Source organism: Haplochromis burtoni, unplaced genomic scaffold (assembly GCF_018398535.1).
Source record: "Haplochromis burtoni strain Fernald_Lab_line unplaced genomic scaffold, NCSU_Asbu1 Contig_598, whole genome shotgun sequence".
Classification (NCBI taxonomy): Eukaryota; Metazoa; Chordata; class Actinopteri; order Cichliformes; family Cichlidae; genus Haplochromis; species Haplochromis burtoni.
The window spans coordinates 244,761-268,864 of NW_024582959.1; the positions used below are offsets into that span (position 1 = coordinate 244,761).

Here is a 24,104-nt window from a genome sequence, read left to right on the forward strand (position 1 = left end):
TATTGATTAAAAAAAACACTATATCGGATTCATATCGGTATCGGCAGATATCCAAATTTATGATATCGGTATCGGACATAAAAAAGTGGTATCGTGCCATCTCTAGTTTTTACTAAAATATGGAATTTTAAGTATTTATTTTCTGTCATCGGCAGCAACATAGCCAAGCGCTTAGTTTGTGGAGAACAGAGAACTGTGTTTCAATCACTATGAGGCCCAATGTGCAGACAAAATACAAGAACCTGACTGTTTGCAAGCGGGAACCACACAGCACACAATGCAACGGACGCTTACGTCGCCTTCTGCAGATGGTGGGCCTACAGGTATGTGGGCCCATGTCCCTTTTCGGGTTGTGCCCGACCGGGCCCTACAGACTATGGACCAGCCACCAGTAGCTTACCCTCAGGCACCCTCCCTGGGCCTGGCTTGAGGGCGGGGGCCCTAGTAAGCCTATCCCAGGCAAAGTGAACTGTTCCCTGGATCTTCTGCTCTTAGGGGTTTTTGAATCATTCAATTTGCCATGGGAGAAACTACCAGGGGGCAAAAACATTTCACATTTTCCAATGCCTAACTAACGTCTACTCTTACCAGTAAAAGTTTATAACGACACAAAATGAATACTGAGCAGACTGAGTTTATCTTATTGCCGCGGACCTCATAATTCGTGTAAATTAAATGCTCATCCCTGGTATAACCCAGCTGAGGTAATGGTATCTGACCTTCTGATGATGTAACTGGAGGTGTTCTAACCCTAAACCCACTCCACCCCCCATTTCAACAACCGACCAAATTGATAACAGACAAGAAAATGATAATATATGCTAAAACAACACACACCCGACTCCCTTGCTATTGCAGAAAAGAAAGGCTGCAGTCTGAACACGTTCACTCACCGTTCTCAACTTTAGTTTTAGGATGAGGACCACTGAAGGCCAAAAACTTTCCTGGTACAATCCAGTTCAGATCTCCATTCTCCACGCGCTGCCAACAAAAAACAACAACAACAAAAAACCTTTAGAAGATGTAGTCAAAATTCCATTAAGAGTAAAAGCAAGCACACACATCAGATTAACAAAGCTAATTACAAGACTATCAATTATTTAGATCATGAATGAATGCTTGCAGTTCTACGCAAGAAATGATGATGAAAATCATGAATATTTGTCAGTTAAATTTTAACTAATAATGCCCTGAGAGCTGTACTTAATCAAATTAAGAAAATTACAAATACGAGTGGTAGATGCTGTTTATGTAAACAAGGGGAACTTCCTGTATATTTATGTGTATTTCCATCAATATTTGATATAGATAAGAAGCGACAGGGGTCTAAGATGTACCTGTGTGCCAAGCTTGCTTGCTCAACTCATGATTTTGTGCATTATAGTAAGATTCTTTCCATTCTGCAAGGAATGCTTTTGTCTACATAATGTGAGAATAGTAAACATCCTTTTAGTCTGCAAAACAAACACGCTGAATTTTGTATTAATTTTTGGCTGACTTTCGTTAAAACAAATCTTAATTCATTACAAATGTAGACAGAACTCAGTTGGAGTGACTCTCTTCGTGTTTTGCTTTGATGTCTAAAGTTATGACTGTCAACCAGGCTCAGATTGGTTTTTTGTCTTTCTAAACCTTTCCCTTCTAACTGAATTTTAAAGACTGACTTGATGAAGTAAACACTGGCAGCGGCTGGCAACTAATGATGCGAGTATTCATACCTCATAGTGTTCGTACTCGTCTACATCAAAGGTTTCGAAGTTGAAGAAGCCATGCTGCAGAGCCTGAAACACAGAATGATTGACTCTGTAAACAACTGAACAGAACTGAGGGCAGAAAGATCGGCAACAAAGCTGCAAGATGGCTGCAGTAATGGTCTAGCAGAGCAATAAAATATAAAGATATAAAAGATATAACAAAAATGTTAAAAATGTAGAACTCAGTACATTACAAGAGTAATTTGATCTATGTAAATGTAACGTGTAATGTAACTGTACTATAGACACTAAAAGAAACAGAAAATGTAATAATGCCCACAGAAAAAAGGTAGTGTGGAACATCTACTGTGGGAAAAAAATGTCATTAATCCAATAAACTAAGATTTTAAATTCAAGTACTCAGCAGACGGCACATTGACCTCACCTTCCTGATGCCCTGCAAGCAGTCCAACACAGTCAGGTTGAAGGTGCAATTCCCAAAAGAAGCATCCCTGCAGAGATACATATTGTGAAGACACCATACATTCACATAAATGGCCTCCTTGACTGCCCGCCCAAACCAACGTTCCTCCCACCACCACATCCTAGTCATTGAAAGAGCGTCCACTGGCCTGAAGATGTGTATAGACTGCGTAGTCCTGACCTGATGAGTTAGCTTTTATCTGCTGCGCTTCGCCAGAGGTTGTTTGGTTTCCCCGATGTATAAATCATGGCAATCCTCCTGGCACTTCACAGCGTACACTATATTACTCTGTGTTGGGAGACCCGATCCTTGGGGTGCACCAATTTTTGGCGCAGCATGTTTTGGGGTTTAAAAGACACAGAGACGCTGTGTTTAGAGAAACTGTATCTTAACTGTTCCGAGTCCTGACATATAAGGGATCGCTCCAGGTTTTCGCTTATGCAGCAGTTTTCCTTCTTTTATTGATATGTACACCATCCAAGTTTTAGGTGACCATGTCCATGTGGGTATTCCAAGAAGTAGGTTTGGCTATCAACTCTGAGTTTGTTAACCCTGAGATGAGGGACACTCTGGTTTTCTGTTCCAGAAAGAGCATCAACTTCAATCCCGAATCAGTTACCAGGGTAACACACACCTTCAGGCTGTTGAAGGTTTTCTTCAACAGCCTGAGTTTCCCTGACTCCTCCCCTCCTGCTGCACCTGAACCAGCTGACAGACATCAATTCATTTCATCATTCATTAAGTTGCTATCGGGGTGCATAGGTGAGTCAATTAATTTCCAGACGTTTGTTTGAAACAAATACTGAAATCCATTTTGTGTATTTAACATGAACACTTTTACAGACATTCTGTCATCATTTATTTATACACAGATTTACAATAATCTCAGAATAAAATATAAGTAGTCTCCATCATTTTAATTGTGACTGTGTGAATATGAATGCACCTGTCAACCTGTTTTTTTAGTTAAATGTGAAACTGTGACCATCAGGGAGCCCATCATCTGTTAATGAAGGGTGATATTAGATTAAATTATAAATGCTTACACTGGGAGTTTGTCTTTAAGCATTTTTATCCAATAATGGAATTCTCTATTACTATTATTGGAATTGTTCATAAGCAGAAAACAGTTTTATTTATTTATTTTTAATAAAACAGACCTGAGGGCAGAGCCACTCTGGGTAACTAATACCAGAGGTCCATCAGTAAACTGTGTCTGATCCATTTTTCCACATTCAGATCTTTAGTTTCCGTTTTCACACGTTTTGTCGCTCTCTTCTTACAGCTGAATAATTACATTTAAAATCAAAAGTAAAATTAGTATTTAGTTTTATCTAATGAAAATTCTTATTGGCCTAAATCATGAAAGCAGAGCTGTTGCAATTTAAATATTATATAACAAACTATGAATGAAATAATGTGTTTTGGCTGTGATGATGACAGAGTGGCCCAAACTGATTAAAATGACTCTTCTTCCCTCCTGTTTTTATGGATGAATATCTTGGTCAGCACTGACGTGTGTTCATATTCCTCGGTTCATTGGATTAAAATTGAGGCGCTGCACTTTATTTACTATTTATTTAACAAACAAAAAAAAAAAAAAAAAAAACCACCCACAACACACTGCTCCAACATCTTGTGTGGCAAAACCAGACATGTCATTTTTATTTTAAACATTCTTCTTATTTCTGTTCAGACCCAGACACCCAAGCTGCACCTCCAACAGATGGCCTCAGTCTTTAGGAGTAGTGTTTGCTGCAGCTGCTTCAGGGGTCTGAATCCTTTATAGCTACAACTTAATGGAGCTGTGATCAGACACTGAACGTTTCACTACTAACCCTCCCTGGAAAGGTGGGCCCTACCCATGTTTAATCCATTAGCAGCCAGGTGAGACCTCAAAGCTTCTCATGAGGCCACCAGAAAAACAGTCCTCCTCCATTCAACAGCACGCTCAGCTGTTATGTAACAATTCAGTGAGTGACAACAAGAAGTCCTTTATTGTAAGCACGCACTCTTACACAGAGCTCATCTGCTCTGGGTCGGTCTCTCAGTGACTGTTAGCTGTGGTATACAAACTGCTAACACCCTTCACTTAAACGATAGCTGCATCCCTAAACTTATTTTAGTAAGAATGACTTTTGTTTTATTAATGACAAATATTAAATATTCAGAGGAAAACCACAGGTCTTTTAGAATAAAAGATAAAATAAGATTCTCTCTTTCACACACACACACACACACACACACACACACACACACACACACACACTCTAAACTAAGGACTAAAATGTACCTTACTCTGTGTTCTTGGAAAGCTTTTCGACATCAATAGGAGGACATTTTGTGCTGCTGAAAACACATTATGGTGGTGTCGCCATTAATTGTTAAAAATAATAATTTGGTGTTGAATTTGTGTTGAAGTTGTTTTTTTTTTTAGTTTTGATTGGCTTAGCGTTAGTAGACATGTTTGTTGACATGACCATAATAAAGTGATAAAAATTAGATTTGGGGGATTTTGGGCAAACGCTACCTTTCTTCTTTTGGATATTCAACATTGTAACCGTACAGCTTTGGTTTAATGCCACAAAATAAGATAATCCCATCAAAATAAAGAAATTTGCATCTCAATACTGATACCAGAGAAGTCCTCTGAAAATATTTTATTTTATTAAACTTCCACAGAGATAATAATGCATTCAAATTATTAGAAACAAACAGTGCTACAGTAGAAAGCAAAAGTGTATAACCAACATATGCTTTCTACTAGCCAAGAGCATTGTAAGGTAGGGGTGGTTAGGTCGCCAGCCTGAAGACAGATCTGTTGTTGTTTGCTTCACAACATTTAACTCAGCTCATAAGAACACTAAATACTAAATACTTATTTTTCAGACAAGTCACCATTTAATGTCGGAAATGCAGCACACAAATGGAATAAAAAAAATAATTCTTTTTTTGAATCAACCTTGTCATTTGTTGTTGTTGTTTTTTTAATCTCCAACTTGAACTGCAAGTTATGGATCTTCAACAGTGCTGGTACAGATGTCTAGTATGGTAAATGTACTTGCTGCAGTAATACTACTGTTGAGAGACTCACCTGAAAGGCAGGTAAGCAGCATTTGAGCCTGAGATCAAAGCTCTGTAGGCTTCTTCTGGGGTCTTCTTCAAGTAAATCACCTGAGGACAGATATTAATAGAGAATGCATTTAAAAAAATGCTGAATGTTTTTAAGAAGCTAAAAATTGATACCAAAACATAGTTTTGTACAACTTTAGCTATAAAACGGATCAGAATGATGACGGAAGAAGCTGAAGATTTAACAATTGTTTAAGGGTTTATTTCAATGTAGTGACAAGATAACGTGCACAGAAATCACAGACTGATTAAATGAGGCGACAGGAACTGAAATGTGGAGAATCCAGCAGCACTGCTCACTGAGTCATGAGAGAGTCTCATTCATGAAAATCAAAACCACCTTTTTTGAAACCTGGAAATGATGGAAATGACTACAAAACAAACAAAAAGCAGCAGTAATCCACGAGTCTAACGAACACCGTTGTGTTTAGTGCCGTCTGCTGCAGTTTTGGGAGTTCCCCCCCAAAATTACCTCTGACAAGAAAGCCTCATTTCTGCTCTTTAATACAGAAGAATTTTAAACTTTTACAAATGATGCCAAATTGCAAAACACTTAGCTCGGTCTCTAATAAAACCTCTGTAACTTTGCTCTGCTTCACTTAAGCAGCATCAGGTAATGTTCATATGCAGATTCATGGTTTTCTTCCATTTTTCATCTACTGCAGAATGTTTTTAAGGTGGTTATTGGCTATAAAAAGCCAGGCCAGGAAAATCTGCTTCATGTTTTTTCTGCATTTTATCCTCAGTTACTTTGACACAAAGGCATCTGCTGTGATGCTTATACCTCTGAAGTCTCACAAGTGTCAGCTTTGTTTTTAATATGGATATGTACTGATAAATGATCAGAATTATAATATTTCTGACTGAGTCAATATTGAATCAAATCGAGACCTTGTGAATCAGAATCAAATTGATTATAGAAATCAGTGGCAATACCCAGCCCCATTGCTGATGGACAGAAGCATGTGCGCAGTTGATATCCATGAGTGATATCCATTAAAGAACAGTCATAATAAACACTTTGAAGATTATTGCTGAGTTTTTGTAGATTACATTTTTTTCCCCATTTAACAACATCACTGCTGAGTATTTGGTAGTCTAAGGAGCTTGGAAAGTATTTGGTACACTTTGTCCTCTTTAGTGTTATGCACTTCTGGAAGTAAATTAAGTCAACTTAAATGCCTTAAGCCGAATTACACCTTACATAGTTTGAGATCAAGTGCACCTATTAATGGGCCTGCCCTTCCATTGTGTGCGTGTGCCGATGTCACACAACTGACAAATTAGTTCAAAACACTGCAAAGATGATCAAAAACAAAACACATGTCATTTGTTCTTCTTTCCTTAACTTTTTGTTTGTTAGCTTCACCTCTCCTATGAAAAGCTCTGATTTATACACAAAGATGGATAAGAAGCAGAGATGTACTCACAGCATAGCCACCAATCAGCACAGCCGCGTTGGATCTCTTCCTTTGATCGAAGCTGGTGTAATGAACAAGTCGCTTCCTGGTCAGTGTGAATGACTGCCAACAACAAGAAAGAACCCACGGTTAAACAAAGTGGACATGAAACACTAAATGCATAAAGACTAATTTACACCATGGAGCCCTGCTCTCAAAAACTGACATACATGTAACTGTAGCTGGAATTAAGAAATAAGTGTTTAAAGTTGAGTTTTAAAAACATGTCTAGTGCCATCTTCTGTTAATACCAAACGTTAAGTCATCAGGTCGGTTAGTTGGTTGCAGTCAGACTTACATGGGTTTATGTTAGAAAAGTAGTAACAGAACCAAAAACTCATGGGTCACTTTGTGCTGCACCCGGCTGTAAAAATGAGTTTTATGTTATAACGGAGGATATACTGTCTACTTTCACTCTTGCTCTTTAAGCAGTAAGTGCTTCTTCAATGATTGGGTAGCTGCACCGAAATGGTAAAATCCATCTGTTAGCCATAATGTTTAGTTTTGTAAAGCACCTTAAAAATGAGGACAGTTTTGTTTTTGCTTGCACGTCTGTCGGGTAAGTCCTGGAAAAGTTTGAGGCTGCAGTGCACAAGTGAAAGCATGTTTTCTCTCAGTCTGAAAGGAAGCAGGCTCAGGACCACTAAACCTGCTCCCTTTGTGTCAGATCAGATCTTGTGTTACCACTGTCAGCAGAAGACGTGCTGCCTGGTGTGGGATGAACACGTAGCACAGATCAGTGTTTATATGGGCGTTTTGAGAATGAACATGGGCTGTGGATCCAGATCGTCCAGTCAGCTGGACGTCATGACAAATGACAAGAAGAATGTAATCACTGTGGCAACGTGCAAACAAAAAACAGAGGTTTGAAGTCAGAAGGAGGAGTGGAAATAAGATGACACAATCTCACAGCAGGTTCACTCACTGCCACAGAGTGAACCTGCTGTGAGATTGTGTCATCCTGCATCTGTCCCTTTGCATTCTGGGCATTCCTGCACAGGGTGAGGCAGCAGTAGAAACTCACCTTGAGCTTCTTGTTGAGCTTGCAGCAGTATCGGTACAACATGGCCAGGTTCAGAGGCCCAAAGTCTGCGTAGAAGCTGCAGACACAAAGGACATAGAGTATACAGGCAGTCAGACTCCTGCTGGCTGAAAAGGAAAGTGATACAGAGAGTGAAAGTCTCCATTTAAATTCCTGAAGTACGGTATTTCTCCTGTAAAGGGGTCACGCTTCAACATTTCAACTGTCCAAGCAGGACTAATTTCTTTTAATGTTCAGTCAGGCCTCTAAAATTTCCAGTCATCAGCATCCAGAAAAGCACTCAGTTGCTTTTATCCCTTTCACTTCATTTAAAAAAAAAAAAAAAAAAAAGCAAATAAATAAATATTACACTGTTGAATGCATCTCACCTCTTTCACCTACTATGTGTGTGCCAGGTTACACATGCACAGCTCAAATCCTTGGTACACTCTTCAAATACAACATTAAACACACTCGTTGACAAAGCTGGTTACAAATGCCTGGCTTTGCAAGTTGTATATAAAACACACAGTCAGAATGCAGTGCAGCAGGTGTGATATACTTACTTTTCATACACAAACTCGTCATCAGTGCAGAAGTAGTGTGTGTTGGCTGTGCTTTTGGGTTTACTGCGTAACGTGGCGAAATACAGGCGCTCTGTTAGAGACAGATATGAAAGGCAGTTAGATTTGCTGATTGTGGAAATCACCGCCTTTCCATTGTATACCACAACTTGCTGATAAGTTTTAAACCTTCAACGCTTACCAATAAACACACAGGTCAACTATGGGCATTCTGCTTCTTCTGCTTTTATGTTGCGCTGTTCCTGTATGTCTACAACTCTGAAATGAGGGTTTAGGAAGCTCCTCTCTATGTAACGAGCTTAGCTTTATTTTTATTTTTTTAAACCCACAAGAACATTGTAGTGCAACACAGTCTGGACTGATTATTGCTACAGTTTGATCTTCTGGAATTCTGAATTTAACTTCAGAGATAATGAAAACCTAATAAAGGCAGCAGAAAAGGAAAAAAAATGGGGCAGAGTGAGCAACATTTTAGGTCCAAACATCTCATTCATTTCTGAAATCCAAACCTTAGTGATGAAGCATATTTTTCACCCTCTCATCCTTGTTTATACACTAGTATGAGACACAGACACACACTCAAAAGATGGCATTGGTTTTATTGCTTTGTTTTCACCAGCTCTTTCGCTCTGCTTATCAGCTCTGAGTGATGCACTGAGTTATTTAGTTACACACAGTAAGCTTACAATGGATTTCAGAAAATTCGATTTTTTTTTAGTTTAATTCATAGCAAAACTGATCAGTGTTACTGGAGAGGGAATACAGTGTAGAACTCAGTGTAGAAAAACGTTTTTATGCAATCCCTGCCTCTCCACAGTGACCTTTCTGTGTGCACGATGAATCTACTGGTATACGACAAACGACAAGCTGTCATCTCTGTTTAAAACACGGAGTTGGCAGCCCTGGGGACTCCAAGCACTGACCGCACGAACAGTGAAGAGGATAAGGAACTAATCCAAGGCTAATTCTACAGAATGCTGCTGCTAGGTGTACAGCACTGTTACCCTCTTTAGAAGCATCGATGACTGATCAAATCTGAGAGGATGCCACAATCTCTATTTCAGCTCAGTAGGCGCTAAGCAAAGTTATCCATCAACATCACTTTATATAAAACCAGTCACCAATGGAAACAATCACTAACCTGCTGTGTAATGGCATAAAGTTGATTTTCTATTTATAGGATTTTACCTTCTTTTCTTTTTTTTAACTCGACAACTCCCAGTTCTCCGTGGAGTTGTGACAAATAGTTTAACAACTATGTATTGTGCTTTTTTTGTCCCCTTGTTAACTCTGTAACAATACTGTTAAAGTTACCTTTGATAAACTCAACGGCTCCCAGCAGCTCAGAGTCCTGGCTCATCCTGAACAAGGCAGACAGGATCGGGGACTGTTTTGCACCCGCCACCGTCACGGATCCGTCTAACGCCTGACCTGTCTCGGCTCCGCCTGCTATCTCCACAAACTTTTCTGAACTGCTAGCAGTTCAATAAGCCGTTAGCGGGCTAGCAGGCAGCTGAACAGAGAGTTTTAACTAAAGTTAGAAACTTTCACATTAGTTCCACACTGGTCTTTTCAGCTTCTCCCCTCGAAAATACTATCCTTTCTACTCATTGCTTTCTGTTTTATAACGACAAGTATTCTCAGCCTTCATATTAGCATGTTAGCACCACTCGACGACGATCCGACACTCTAAAACTCAGATTGCCTAAATCCCTCCTTAAGACACGTTACTGTAGCAACGGGAGCCGCTCCCATAGCAACGACAGCCAATCACCAAACAGAACATGCTGCCTTTCTGCGTTGCTTTCAAGTTCCACTGGGAAACAAATAACGAGGCCTTCAATCACTCGGTCTACTCGACTAGTATTTGATAAGCTGGAAAAAGAAAAAACTAGTTGGTTCCAAAAAAAAATGATGTAAATAAAACAGAGCAACGATTTGCAAAGCCAAAAACTCCGTATTTTATTCACAAAAGAACACAAATTATATGAGTTAAAAATGAGTCAATGAGAGGGACAGTTCAGACTGAGCAACTTGGAGACAAGATTGAGATGGTTTGGACATGTGCAGAGGAGGGAAAGTGATGTAAGATAAAGGATGAGAGGGCGGAGGAAACGAGGAAGACCTCAGGGGATTAAATGGATGTAATGAGCACATATAGAGGGTTGGTGTGACTGTCAGATTTATTATTCTTATTGAATGTGCCAATGCAATAACAATTAATTATCAGTTTTCTTCTTCTTCTTCTTCTTTCCTTTAACAATTTGATGTGTAAGTTGTCTTTCAGATTTGAGAGATCTCCCACAAAAGTTATATCAGAACAGGCAACTCAGTCAGCAATTGTCTGAGTATCTTGAAAAGTAACAAACCAAGAGCAATCTCAGGCACACTTTATCAAAGAAACACTATTCAAAGGTTGTGAGTCACAAGGCTTTGAACTTTTCCATGTTTTTATATCTTTTACTTTTTTTTTCACAGTAGCAGTTTAAGGTTTTATGAAGCATTTGATTGTTTTCAAGAAATTTTCCTCTGATAACATCTATCACTATAATAAATAATTAAATATAAATAATATTCATTATGATGGATTTATGGATCTCCCAGACATCTAACAACCTTGGCCATTAAAAGCATTCACAAAACAGCTTCAAATTTTAAGCTGAAAATCAGACGCAGAGGGTGTCTTTATACTGTAATCATGTCCACGTTATGCACACTAGGTAAGTACTGCTACTCGCAGTGAAAGAATTTTTAGAATATGACTTGTTGGTATTACTATGTCACTATCTCTCTCTCTCTATCTAAATCATTATGGCTGATCTTGTGAGTGTGTATGGCAGTCAGCATGTGACATTGCTATCTGGATCATTCAAACAGCAGCTTAAAACCCCTTTAAAGTAAAACCGCACCTATATTGATGTCACTTATCTGAGCTGATAAAATGTGCACATTACACTACTGTTTAAACAGAAGGTGTTTCAATGTGCTTGCCTTTCAAAGTAAAATCCAGTTAACAGTAAAATGACATTTTAAAATGTTTCCAGCTGCCTTTATCACTCTCAGACCTTTACAGGCTGAAAAATAATCTCTACGTGTTGTTTCAGCTCTCAAATGATTTTAGCCAAATTATAAAATAACTTAAAAATAAAAGTTCAAAATTACATAAGCTGTTTTTAGGGGTTAAAAGATGATTTCTTTATAATATAAAATAAGTGCAGTGAAGTACAGACACTTGTGCCAAAAAGTATACTGTGATAAAAACTGAAGTATTGACTTAACTGATCAAGTAAAAGTAAAAAAGTATGGGCTCTGAAATGTACTCAAAGTAAAAAAAAAAAAAAGCAGCTCTTTGGAAGACATTTCTACCAGCCATTTATGTGCAAAGCTAACTGAACTATATTGATAAACTAATAAAACTATGATATTACATTGGAATACAAACATTTTAATCTAAATCCTAATTCTAATAAAACAGAGAAAAAGAAAGGGAATTATTAATTTATTTATTTTTTAAACGGTTCTATTTGCTGTTGCCTACATTGTAGATGGTGAGTCTTCCTCAACACCTAAACAGAAAAATGAGTATGGGGTTAAAGTGGCGTTCGGTAGGTGCGGGGATGTTAAGAATAACTGTGGTGGCTCAGCGTGGGGGCAAATATCACAATACAAAATGATTTCTAATGTGGGTTCCAGTATATTTTCTTTGTGTTCAGGCTGTGATTGGTTGACCCGTGCTGCTGAGGCTGCTCACAGGTTTACTGCTCTTTGTGGATTTACACAACTGAACGGAACAAGATTCGAGCAACGTGCTTCAGGACTTTCTGAACCAGTTAATCTTTGTCTTCCTAAATGACATACTCATCATCTCAAAGAACTTTATAGACCACCACGACTATGTTTTCCAGGTACAAAGACAGCTAGAAAACAGACTGTGTGTTAACATGAGACAGGTGCGTTGAATCTGTGACTTTTCTTGGTTTCATTATCAAAAGTGAAGGTAGACCTAGCCAAGGTTTGCAACCATTTGACGCTCAGCAGAGATGGTTTTCTTTGACACCTCTACTCACGTTTACGGTTTAGGAGCAGTGCTCTTGTAGCAACGGAAAAGCAAAATGCATCCGTGTTGCTTTTTCCTGCTTTTTTTTATTTGTGCCCAAAATAAATCTTCAAGTTCTCCACCTGCAGGATTACTTAGACCTGTACTCCACCTGTATATGCATTGTCCCTGGATTTTGTCATTGGGTTGCCTCTGCTATCACTTAACAACGTCATTGGAGAATCGATCTCCAAGCTGCTCATTTCATTGCTCTACTCTAGCTCCCTACAGCACTACAAATGAATCAACTACCGATCGACCATGTGATCCGCCTCCAGGGGATACTTGTTGTCATCATCTCAGACAGTGGCCCTCAAGTCACCTTGAGAGTCTGGAAAGAGTTCTGCATTGCCATTGGGCCAAATGTTAGACTCTCATCTGGTTTCCAGCTGCAGACTAATGGCCAAATCGAAAGAGCCAACCAGGAGCAGGAAGCAACCTTTGGTGTGTGGTATCGACCAACCAGTATCAACCACTGCAACAGGTCTCATCCTATTTGAGGCATCTCTTGGTGACTGCCCACCCTTTTTGCTGTCTGAACAAGGTGAGCTTACAACACCATCTTTGTTGCTGTCTCCAAATTACAGCGGTCCATTTTAAATTTAGGCCATTATCAACTCTGTTTCTATCCTCTGTTTTCAGCATAATTGCTCCAAGAGCACACCGATGACTCATCCAGGCCACAAAAGAACCCAAAACATCTAAAGAACTGCAGACCTCACTTGGCTCCGTTAAGGACAGAGTTTATAATTCAACAATAAGAAAGAGACTGGGCAATAGTGGCAACCGTGAGTTTCAAGAAGAAACCTGCTGCTGAGCAAAAAGAACACAACAGTTCATCTCACATTGGCCAGAAAACATCTTGATGATCCCCAAGACTGTTGGGAAAATGTTCTGTGACTGATGAGACAAAAGATGAACTTTTTTAAGGTTTGACTGCTGTTACATCTGCCATAAAACGAACACAGCATTTCATAAGAAGGACATAGCAGCAACAGTTAAACATGGTGGTGGTAGTGCGATGGTCTGTGGATGCTTTGCTGCCTCAGGAACTGGATCACTTGGTATAATTGGTGGAAACATAAATTCTGCTCTTCTCATGCTCAAAAACCCTCCAATGAGGTTGAAGCAATTCTGCAACAGTGGGCCAAAATCCAGCACCACGATGTGAAAGACTCATTGCAGTTGTTGCTGCCAAGGGTGGCACAAGTTTTTAGGTGTAGGCAGCAGTTACTCTCTCACACAGGTTTGGGTAGCTTTTATCTTTGTCTAATATTAAAATTTGTTTAATATGTGAAACATGTAAGTGCAATGTAAATAATGAAATTCTGAATGCAATATAATTTCATTGAAATTAGATTTCTTCCTCCAGCCAAATCCAAGACATCATCATTTCTGGATAAACAAAGGTAACCAAGGTCAAGGTGTTTTGAGTCTATTATCTGTAATTAATGGCAAATCCTCAAGCAGATGACCAAGAGACGTGCTTGTTATGGGGCTTAGGCCTCATTTAGTCAATAAAAAGTCATATTTATAGATAAATATGAAAAAGAATATGTCATTAAAGTTACAATAATGAGTCCCTACAATAAATAGGAGTTTCTATTCTTTTGTTTTTCCTATATCTTTCCTAAGTCAATCAAATAGTTTCTAGAAAATTCTTTAAACTATTCTGTGTGAAATGTAGGTGAAATGATCCTTCCTCTGACCTCAGACTGAGTTTGTGGTAAAGTTTCCTGCTGTATTTGTATTACAGAGTAGTCCTTTAACGTCCATTGAGCATCTGTATGTATCCCAATGACGACTTCAAACTCACCTGCGATCAATGAGATCCACACACAGTTGGGAGCTGATCCTGATCCAGGTCCCGGCCCCGGTACCGGTCCTTGTCCAGGTCTGGGTCCTGGCTGGAGTATCAGAGGGTTGACCTGGTGGGTCCTCCAGGACCCGGTGTCTGCCATGCTGCAAGGGAACAAACAGACTGTAAGGGCACAGCTGAAGGAAAGCGGTGTCAGGTGCCCTGGATTGGGTTACCCCTGGTTCCAGAGGGGACAGAGGTGTGAGTTTACAGCCTCCTCAGGTTTCAACACACATTCTGAGCTGGACTTCCTGCTATGCACACTGTACATCATGTCACCTACCGCAGGTGAGTTAGAGGGGCAACCAACACAATAACTAACGACATCACGGAAACAGGACCATAGGACACAGGAAGTCCAGGTCTAGAATAGTCAGGAGCCAGTTACCCATTTAATCCGCAGCACACATTCAGTTTTTACATCAAAAAAACTTTGATGCTATTTGGGAAGAAACTGCATGGGGTAGAAAAGCTACAAAAATATTTTAAAAACCCTGCCAATACCTAACCATTCAACCACCCACACAATACACAGTGAGTAACATACGTTTTGAACACGTCACCAGTTGTCTAAGTAAAAATATTTCTGAAGGTGCTATTGATATGAAATTTTCACCAGTTTTTCAGTGAAATTTTCAGTACCAACCCATCCAATTCACACATGGAGAGGAATCAAACCATAGATGTCCATAATTTAATTTATGCGCAATAATGAGAAATGACACATGGCAAAAGTATTGAAAACATGAAGAAAGGGAGATCCAAACAGGCATGGAAAGTCATGGCCCAAAGCCCAGAGAGCTGGGCAATGTGGATGTGGAGCACTCTGTGGAACCTGAGGAACAGGTGGTGTGAAGAGTTAGGGTCATCCCCTCCTGCCAGTTCTGGGGGTGACATAAAACTTAAATAACTAGAAAGACACCACAGGCCACAACATAAGATTAAAAAAAAAAATTCTAAAGATTTGCTGAACACAGAATAAAAAAACACTGCTGATTTGGCCAAAACGGGCCCCTCGTACAGCTGTAAATCCTCCTATTAACGACTTCATCAGTGCCCGTAACAGTACCTCACTTTATAGACATGTACAGCTCTGATGCACTGATAGAACTTTGTTTTTCTTTTTGGTGGACTGATTTTCTCTCTTATATCAGTTTATACACTGGATCTGCACACAACCACACAGGCGTCCCTCAAAACATGCAGTAAACACAAACACACTTTTTTCTATTGACTCAGTGTCTTGTCCTGGTGTATGTCCTGTGTTTGTGTGTAGTAACTAGTTAAGTCATCAGTCCAAAATTAAAGTGGTTACATATGAACTGCAATTCTTGAGCCTAAATCTTGCAACCATGTAAACAGTAGGAGTGTGTGGTCAAATATCTATAAACCTCCACTCACAGCTCCTACACAACAACATAAAGCCACAGCACAGGGCTAATTGTAAATGGATTGGCTCTTACATAGCACTTTATACAACATCACATTCACACACGTGCATCTACATCAAAGCGCTTCCTACTATTCATATGAACACCAGGATCAAACCACCAACCCTGTCATTAGTCGGTAACCTGCTCTACAACCACCCCAACTGAGAACTTCCTCCTTTGTAATCCCCATGTCTGTATTAAGCTTCTATTTGCCATATTTCAGATCTCCTGTAGGTGGGACAAGTAAACTGGGAATGCCGTACATTTGCGGACAGAATTTTATTTTGGTTCAGGAAGCACAGCAGTCATCTCTTCCCAGTCAGCCTGTACGCTCATCTGTAGAGGCCCGATACATCGGTTCATAGTGGGCATGCTTCCAATGAATGTAGATTCTGAGCAAAAACAATTGCTTTTAAGAAATCATTCTTAAGGTTGCGCAGTAGTTGAATTGCAATCAGTTTTATGATGAGCTTGAGCAAAGCATGCAGATAAAGATAGAACTGGAAGACAGTTTATTCATTTTATTGGTCAGGTTATGATTACAACTCAAAACTTCATATGTAGTGGTCACTGTTAGATAATCAGCAATGCTGATTTCTGAACCGGACTGACAAAGCCTCTCAATAGTCTAACTACTACACTCCACATAAGTGTTAAATAGTCCTGATCCTTTAATCGCAATGACCCTTCTTTGCTGAGGGTTTAATTCTCATGCAAAAAGCCAAAATCTCAATGGATATATGAAAAAAAATTTTCAAACTGAACAAAGAAAACTCAAATTTGACCATGGAGGATAGTGACCAAAAAGCATAATCCCAAATCTGCTTTCAGTCAAAGAGCAACCAAAGAACCAGGAAAGTGAAGTGCACATGGGGAAACATTGGAAATCTTTCCTTGGAGCAGTTAAAAACAGGCAGAAACATGTGAACACAAGGAGGAGATTTATTTATTACAGTATTTCTGGAAAAAACCCTGAGAGACAGAAACTAAGAGGGTCGGCCACGTTTGGAGCAGCTACCGAGCGTGCGGTCAGTGTGTGCACAGCGTGTTCTGCTACAGGTTGGGGTTCACCGCTCCTGATCCTTGACATTCGATGATGTAGGTGATGTTTCTGCTCAGCTCGTCTTCGCACTTTGTTATTGTGAACTTTGCCTGCAAATACAACAGCACGCAAGGTTAATGACTGATCAGCTCGACTCAGACCCGAGGATGACCTGAGGTGCTGCGTCAGACACCAGGACAAGATAGAGAAGCAATATTAAAACTGAAACTGTGACTCGCGAACAGAAAAGGCACCATTGGGTCAGTCTTGTGCGGTAAGAGTTTCTGACCTGAGTCAGCTGCTCTGCGATGTGAATTGCTGTCTGTGTGTGTAGTGTCACAGCACCGGTTCGAATCCGAGACGTTCCCTTTGCCAGCGCCATGAAGATAATGAGCTGCAGAGGAGAGTCAGAGTAAGGTCAGAGTAAGGTCGCAGAGTGTGTGCGCGCGTCGCTCTCTCTCACACTCACCTGGTCCTGCAGGAATTCGTCCACGCAGCCATTGTGTCTGATGTTTTTCAGCAACATCTCAGCAGCTTCAATACCCACTTTATCTGCATACACACCTGAAAAACAAAAATCCCATGTACTTGAACATCTGCACTGTAAAAGAAAAGTCACTGTTTCAGAACATCAGCCCAACAAGCATTCAAAGCATGTTTGTTTTCAAAGAGGGGGGCATGGGGAAGTAATGACTTCATATAAATTACATTTCTCAATGAGGTGTCAACATTTATCACATTACTGCAGCATTGCTGCCACCTGCTGGTTCGTGTGACTCCTCACCTTTCTTTCCCAGTGCTGAACCAGCAAATATGCAACCTGTAGAGGACTCGGCAATGATTCTGAAAAAGAGGTGGAAAAGCAGTCAGGGGGCTGATCCTTTGGGGAGCATTGGCAGTTTTAAACCAAGAGCTTCATAGCGTACGGCCTCTTAGACCAGGTTTCACAAAGCTATAACTCCTCTTCATGCTGAGGATTTTAAATGATCAGAACTCTGGCCAAATGCTTTTCCTCTTTTCTAAAGTTCCAGAACATTTCTTCTTCCTTGCATGCCAACGCTGAATGCATCGTATGTTTAGAGCTTACAATATTCCATTCCCATTCCCGCAGGCCTTTTCCTTCTCTTGCTGTGGCTGGATGTTGATGTAAAGTTCTTTGATTTCCTTCCTGATGGTTCGAACAGCAGCAGCTGACATGTCTTTAGCCAACTGTAGAAAACAAAAACTACAGTCAGCTCAATAAAGAAAAGCATACCTGACATTTTCACATTTAGTTTTACAATAACAGACTACGCAGCACCGGACAATACATTTCATTCGAAAGTTCCTTAACTAAGTTTAAGAAAGTGAATCCATTTCCACAGAAACCTTGGCTGCATACAACCTTGGCTACAGTGGCTCTTCTTAAACAGAAGGCAACAAATCAGAGAGGTTCAGATTTTCTCTGTATGTTCCAGGCACAACTTGTCCTGGCATCACATATGTTGCCCATATCTTTATGTCATATTATGTTATCTTGGCATGTACCGTTTGAAAGGGCAGCATCTCCTAAAGCAACCAGACACTCATCCAGTGTGCTGTTTGCACTTGAGATATAGATGAGAGGTTGGCACTCCCCATACTCCAAAACGCTCTGACCACTGCTAATTTGTCTTGCATCACGATTGTCTAAATGATTCCCCCATAACAACATGGAAAATTTGTGGAGTCACATGATGGTCTGAAATTGTCTGACTAGAATCTGCATCCCATAAACTGCTGGTAGATTCATTTCTGGGTCTTTGCACAGTACAAGGGTTAAATAGTAGGGCTGCTCGATTATGGCAAAAATGATAATCACGATTATTTTCACTGAAATTGAGATCACGATTATTTGACGATATTTATTTAACCCTTTAAGACCTACTATAGAACCAAGTCCACCAGGGCTTATATTTTTTTTTTTTTTCATGCTGTAGTGCCATTTGTGGGAGCATTTCAAGTTGCTATACATCAATACAACTGTTATAGCCCATATTTTAATAATATGTATGCATTAAGTCCATAGTAATTACATAAATTGCAAAAAAGTGCAATAAACTACAAAAAAAAATTGAAAATCGCTTTTGTTTTGTTTACATATATTTCTACTTTGAGAAATTTAAGAGGTTTATCCCTCAAAACTTTAAATACAATAAAGTTGCAAAAAATAGTTTACAACAACAGGAAATTTATTTTGAGTGTCTTCATAGTTTTATTTTGGAGATACAGCAATTTTTATATACTGCAGGAAAAACAAAAAACAATCCTATGATGCAAATTTGCAAAGAAAACAGCATGTGCATCATTTCACTGTGGGAAGTGTTACGAACAGCTGACAGGAACGGCAAAGCGTGTTTCTGGAATATTATGTTTTTGTTCCTGCAAGCGATTTTTATGCAATTTTTGCAAAGCTATATGTGGAACGAAACCGTGACCGAGGACAAGCTGATGGCATCAGATGCAAGTACAACTCCTCCGGTTTCATATGCAAAACAAATTATTGCGCTAGCTTACACGGTTCCGGTTCTACAGGGATTTAAAAATAGTTACGCAAAACGGAGCGTGCTGCTCTGACCGGCTTTAAAGGGTTAACAATGACTTTAAAAAAATAATATAAAATAATGTGCAACACCACTGAAGTTTTTTTTTTTTAACTCTTTTCAACCAACGGCGTCACTCTCCTCTCCAAATAACTTCTGCTTAGCTTTCCGAGCTTCCCTCGGGTCCTCTTAATCAGCGGTCTCCACCCTTTTTTGCGCCACGGACCAGTTTATGCCCGACAATATTTTCACGGACCGGCCTTTAAGGTGTCGCGGATAAATGAGGGAGGGGCTAATAATCGGCTCAGTCATTTTTAATGATCGTTGAAAGCCCAGATCGTAATCGTGATTAAAATTCGATTAATTGAGCAGCCCTATTAAATAGCACACTGTTCATCGGGAATTCAGTGCAGTTGTGGAAGATGACAGTTAAGTGCTAACTATACTGTTATGCACTGTCTCCACTGCTGTTCTGCACAGGACTCAAACCTAACGCCAATTCATCGCAAACACTGGATATTTTATATTCAGGAGTGGAGTGCACTCCTTAGCCAGGTGGAGACCGAACGACCAAGTCCAACACTAGGCTGCTGGGTCTCCAGCTGTCCGTGTCCGCAACAGACTTAAATCAAGGCTTAAAGTCGCCATCTTGGACTCTAGCTGGTGATGTCAGTCCTTATCCTGTTCTGAAGCCTCGGTGAGCTTTGTGTAGCTCAATATAAACAAAGTGAAAGACTGTATAAAAGATGGACGTAGCAAGGTCATCACAATAGAGTTTCAAAAAAGACTGACGTTAGTAGGAGGCCTCACTGTGAAACTGCTTATTCATTGGCTAGCCATTTTTGAATGACAAGTCATTAGCCAACGAGCTAATAATGAGCACAAATAATCCTTTCTGAAACATAGCATGTGGCTAAGACTAGTTAATTAGCAGTGACTGTATTATCAAAAAAAAATAAGAAGAAGAAATTGTGTACCGGCAAATTAATGAAAGACTGGAAAAATAATCCAGTACACAAGAAAAACAAAAACACAACAGTTGACGCAGTAAAAACCATAAAATGAGTAATGTGAGTGAGTGTGAACTTTACTTTGAAAGGTAGAACTCCAGCAACATAAGCTCTACCATAGATCTTTGTGATGTTTCCTCTCTCAGTCATTGTGACAGGCGTCAGCTCTTTGACTGGATTCACCGTCACCATGACCTCACCTCCACCTTTAGGGTAGAAACCCCTGATACACAAATACACAGTCAGATACACACAAGTACTCCAGTAACATTTCAACTCTGTCGATCTTGGTACACTGACCTCATTCTGATGTCACAGTCAAAATGGACTCCAAACTTCTCCACAATGGGTTTGAATACCTGAAGACAAAAAAAAAAAATACAATCAAATGTAATATAAAAACAAACGCTATAAACACACACTTAAAGTTCTCTGCTTTCACTTTCACTGGAAGTGCATCAAGTTAGGCACTAACTGAAGCTCTGAGTCAGTTAGCAGGGTAACAGACTGTGGTAACCCGAAGTTTCTCTCTGGTTGACTAATATCACAAGCCCATCAGTAAACTCTGTCTTATCCCTTTCTACACATTTGATCTTCACTTTCTGTCTCATAGGCCACATCAGATTACTGCTGAATAACTAGATTTAAAAGTCAAATAGAACTCTAGCAACATCTAATGAATATTAGACTTGGGTGGATGACCACTGACAGCATAAAAAGTTGTGTTCTATCAAACTTTAATACAGTCTATGGAGGATCAGAGTGGTCCAGGCAAAATAAAGTGACTCTTTCCACTCTAAAGGTAAAAATCATGGTCCATACTGACATAATATACTCTTCAGTGAGTTGGATTAAAACGGAGACTGTTCTTGGTATTGTGGTACCAATGATGATTGCTTTGTCTGTTATGGGGCTGCGGTGTGTCTATGTCGATTACCTTGATAGTGTAGTCAATCTGAGGAGCCATCTCTGCGTTGGTTCCTCCCTTCAGACAGAGCTGTGAGGCAGCATCGGCATAAAGAGCACAAGGCAGAGCAACCTGCAGCAGGAGACACACACTCCTGACACACACACAAGAAGTAATTATATATAGATGTTTAATGTTTAAAACAAAAACAATCAATAGCTTTTGTATTACTGCCAGATAGCAGCTGGTTACATAGTAAGTGATGCAGTCAGTGGGTCAGACTTACCCTGCAGTCTGCGTGTCAGCCATGTAGTTCCCAGCCCGGGTTTTACCAGGAGTCAGACTGATGTCAGTGGAGCCAATGCTGGCTCCTTGAAGACTGCCAGAACACAGATCTGAGACCAGCTGCAGGCCGGTCAGGTGCTGTGGTCTGCACACAATTGATCAAAATGTTACCATTTGAAATTTCAGAACTCCTGTTCTTTTACTGGGACTTTGAGGGGGCTTGTGCCTCCAACTTTTTAAGAACGAAATAGAAATGCACACGAAAACGTCGCAAATAAAATGCACCGAACAGTAATCAATAAAATCTAATTAAGATAACTGATTAAAAGCCGAGGAAGTTCTGCGGCACAGAGTCGTGAAGGTTTCTGCTGAAGCTGCTAAAAGTCGTGCTGTGCAGACTGAAGCTGAAGGTGACAGATGGTCTTCTTTTCACACAGAAGCTGCGTTTTTAAATCAGCTGAGTCTCAACAAAAGCACGCAGACAAACCGGGAGGTATTTAACTAATCAGCGTTCACACGGTAGAGCAAATAACACCAATGTAAATAAATCGGACAATCGGTTGTTTTTGTTAATACTTTTAAGTAAACCGATGCATCAACTTTAATGAATAGGCTAACATTAGCCTGCTAGCACTGAGCTAGTAACTCACCTCAGACCCGGCGTGCTTCTGCCGGCTCGGATTTTAGTGATTTTGATGGAGGACCCGATGATGCAACTGAGCGCCGCCGAGACTCTCAGGATCTGTCCGCCCTGCACAGAGCAAATGAAGGGGAAACAGAAGCGACATCAGCGAGCTAAAAACCGCCTGCTGTCCGCCGCGCTAGCATTGTGCTAGCACATTAGCGGCGGGGAAAGCCGGCAGCTTTTCATGTGATCACCTCCCCAACATAAAGTGAGTACTCACTCCTTCCATCACGCTGCCGTCTATCTCCACAGCCTCAGAGTCCATCTTCATTCAAAACAAAGAATTTTTTACTCGGATGCTGTTGCTCAGCTCAACTCCAGGTTCCCGTACTTTTCCCTTGTGTTTGTTCTTCTTCTTCTTGGTCTTTATCAGCGGTTGACAAAGAACGAATTGGTGCATTACCGCCACCAACTTGTATGGAGTGGGAACCAGAATGACGCTTCAGGATTGGATGCTATTATACAAATGGGTTTGTCTAAGATACCTAATTAATATGGCGTTATTTTTGTAGAATAGTGGCACAAAAATAACGCCATAAATTATGACCTGATAACTTTTACTTCCTGGGTTATTTCTAAGTAAACAAATTAAATCTAGTTTCAGTTTCATTCTATTTGGGTTTTGAATCAGTTGTCTTCTTTCTTTCTCATACTCCTGACAGTATAATATTACATGCTCTACTCTCAGCACCCCCACAGTACTTACATTTTTATTGCAATGTTTCCCTAAAATGCATGGTGTATAATTTAGCCCAGTGCACCTTAATATGAGACGTAAAATGATTGCGTCTTCTCTACTCCTCCTCCCTACACTTCTTCATCTATAACCGAATGACTGCAACCACTTCCATTAACTTTCAAACTAAAATGAAAAAAAAAAGTGACCACACTAAAACAGTTTTTTTCTTTCCTCCAAGTGGTGGAGTAGAAAACATGATTTTGTTTATTTACTAAAATATTTTATCTGTAGTTTATGGAATACAACATTTTCCAGCCATTAACTCTCCTCAGTTCCTTTCAAATTATTTTACAGTCCTATTGAAAAGCTGTACAGAAGTCTTGACCCCTTCATCCGCTGTTTTTTTACATTTTGCTAGGACAATGGGAAGCTGGTGCAGCAAATGGCTGAAACATGGGCAAACATGCATGAACATATAAAACAGAGTTTGTAATGAGCTTGAAAGCCAAGATTTGGTATGAGCACCTTTATTATACTCTCTTACTATCCTAGGCAGCTTTACTGTAACATCAATGAAGATTTGAACCAAAAATTGCAAATGTGGCTTCATCACTCTTCATGAGACCCATTTTTCAGTTCATTTCTTGTGTAAAGTACTTAAGAAAAGGGTGGTGCACCAAGAATATGACGATGACCCAAAATGAATGCTGGGATGGGGTGGGCCATAAGGGATACACATGAGCCATCCTTCAAATCTGGGCATTTGGAGGAGCCTTGGAATTTGGACAGTCTTTGTTGAAATGCCATACCTCTGTGATTTTAGCTACTTTGTAACCTTTTTCTAAAGCTAAAGTAAATGCAGGGATGGGCCACAAACCAGTCAGAGCTCTTTGCTCATTACCAAGATTACATCACAGGCTGCTCACGGTTTTGTGAAAATGTGTTTTCAGATTGATTACCGCCATTTAAGTTTACCCTGCTGGAGCTAAATGTATTGCTAAAAACGGACTGTCATGATGAATATGTGGCTGATTGTTACTCTCCCTCTTTATGCTTTTTTTAAACTCAAATAATAATAATAATAATAATGATAAATAAATGTCCAAAAAAGTAAAAAGAAAGCTTAGTTTTTCTTTTGTTGTTGTTGTTTTTTTTTAATCAAATACAAAACAT

The 24,104-nt window shown here is 39.8% G+C and overlaps 2 protein-coding genes across 5 annotated transcripts in view; both read right to left on the reverse strand.

Moving 5' to 3' along the window:
* Positions 1 to 10,101, reverse strand: part of cdc14ab (cell division cycle 14Ab) — a 28,844-nt gene extending 18,743 nt beyond the window's left edge. For all 4 annotated transcript variants that reach the window (XM_005948421.3, XM_005948419.3, XM_042214668.1 and 1 more), the window contains exons 1-8: positions 9,690 to 10,101; positions 8,358 to 8,448; positions 7,795 to 7,870; positions 6,741 to 6,833; positions 5,273 to 5,352; positions 2,140 to 2,206; positions 1,719 to 1,781; positions 894 to 981 (exon numbers count right to left, since the gene is read on the reverse strand). In XM_005948421.3, coding sequence (XP_005948483.1) covers positions 894 to 981; positions 1,719 to 1,781; positions 2,140 to 2,206; positions 5,273 to 5,352; positions 6,741 to 6,833; positions 7,795 to 7,870; positions 8,358 to 8,448; positions 9,690 to 9,735 — 604 coding nt within the window. In that variant the 5' untranslated portion in view covers positions 9,736 to 10,101. The remainder of the gene's footprint in view (positions 1 to 893; positions 982 to 1,718; positions 1,782 to 2,139; positions 2,207 to 5,272; positions 5,353 to 6,740; positions 6,834 to 7,794; positions 7,871 to 8,357; positions 8,449 to 9,689) is intronic.
* Positions 10,102 to 16,268: 6,167 nt separating this feature from the next.
* rtca (RNA 3'-terminal phosphate cyclase) lies at positions 16,269 to 22,642 on the reverse strand. Its single transcript, XM_005948422.3, has 11 exons — positions 22,473 to 22,642; positions 22,218 to 22,318; positions 21,569 to 21,712; positions 21,313 to 21,436; positions 20,676 to 20,734; positions 20,457 to 20,598; positions 17,892 to 18,013; positions 17,589 to 17,647; positions 17,274 to 17,368; positions 17,094 to 17,198; positions 16,269 to 16,914 (listed from the first exon to the last, which is right to left on the reverse strand). The coding sequence occupies exons 1-11, from the start codon at positions 22,521 to 22,523 to the stop codon at positions 16,816 to 16,818; spliced, it is 1,101 nt and encodes a 366-aa protein (XP_005948484.1). The 5' UTR covers positions 22,524 to 22,642; the 3' UTR covers positions 16,269 to 16,815.
* Positions 22,643 to 24,104: the final 1,462 nt, after the last annotated feature.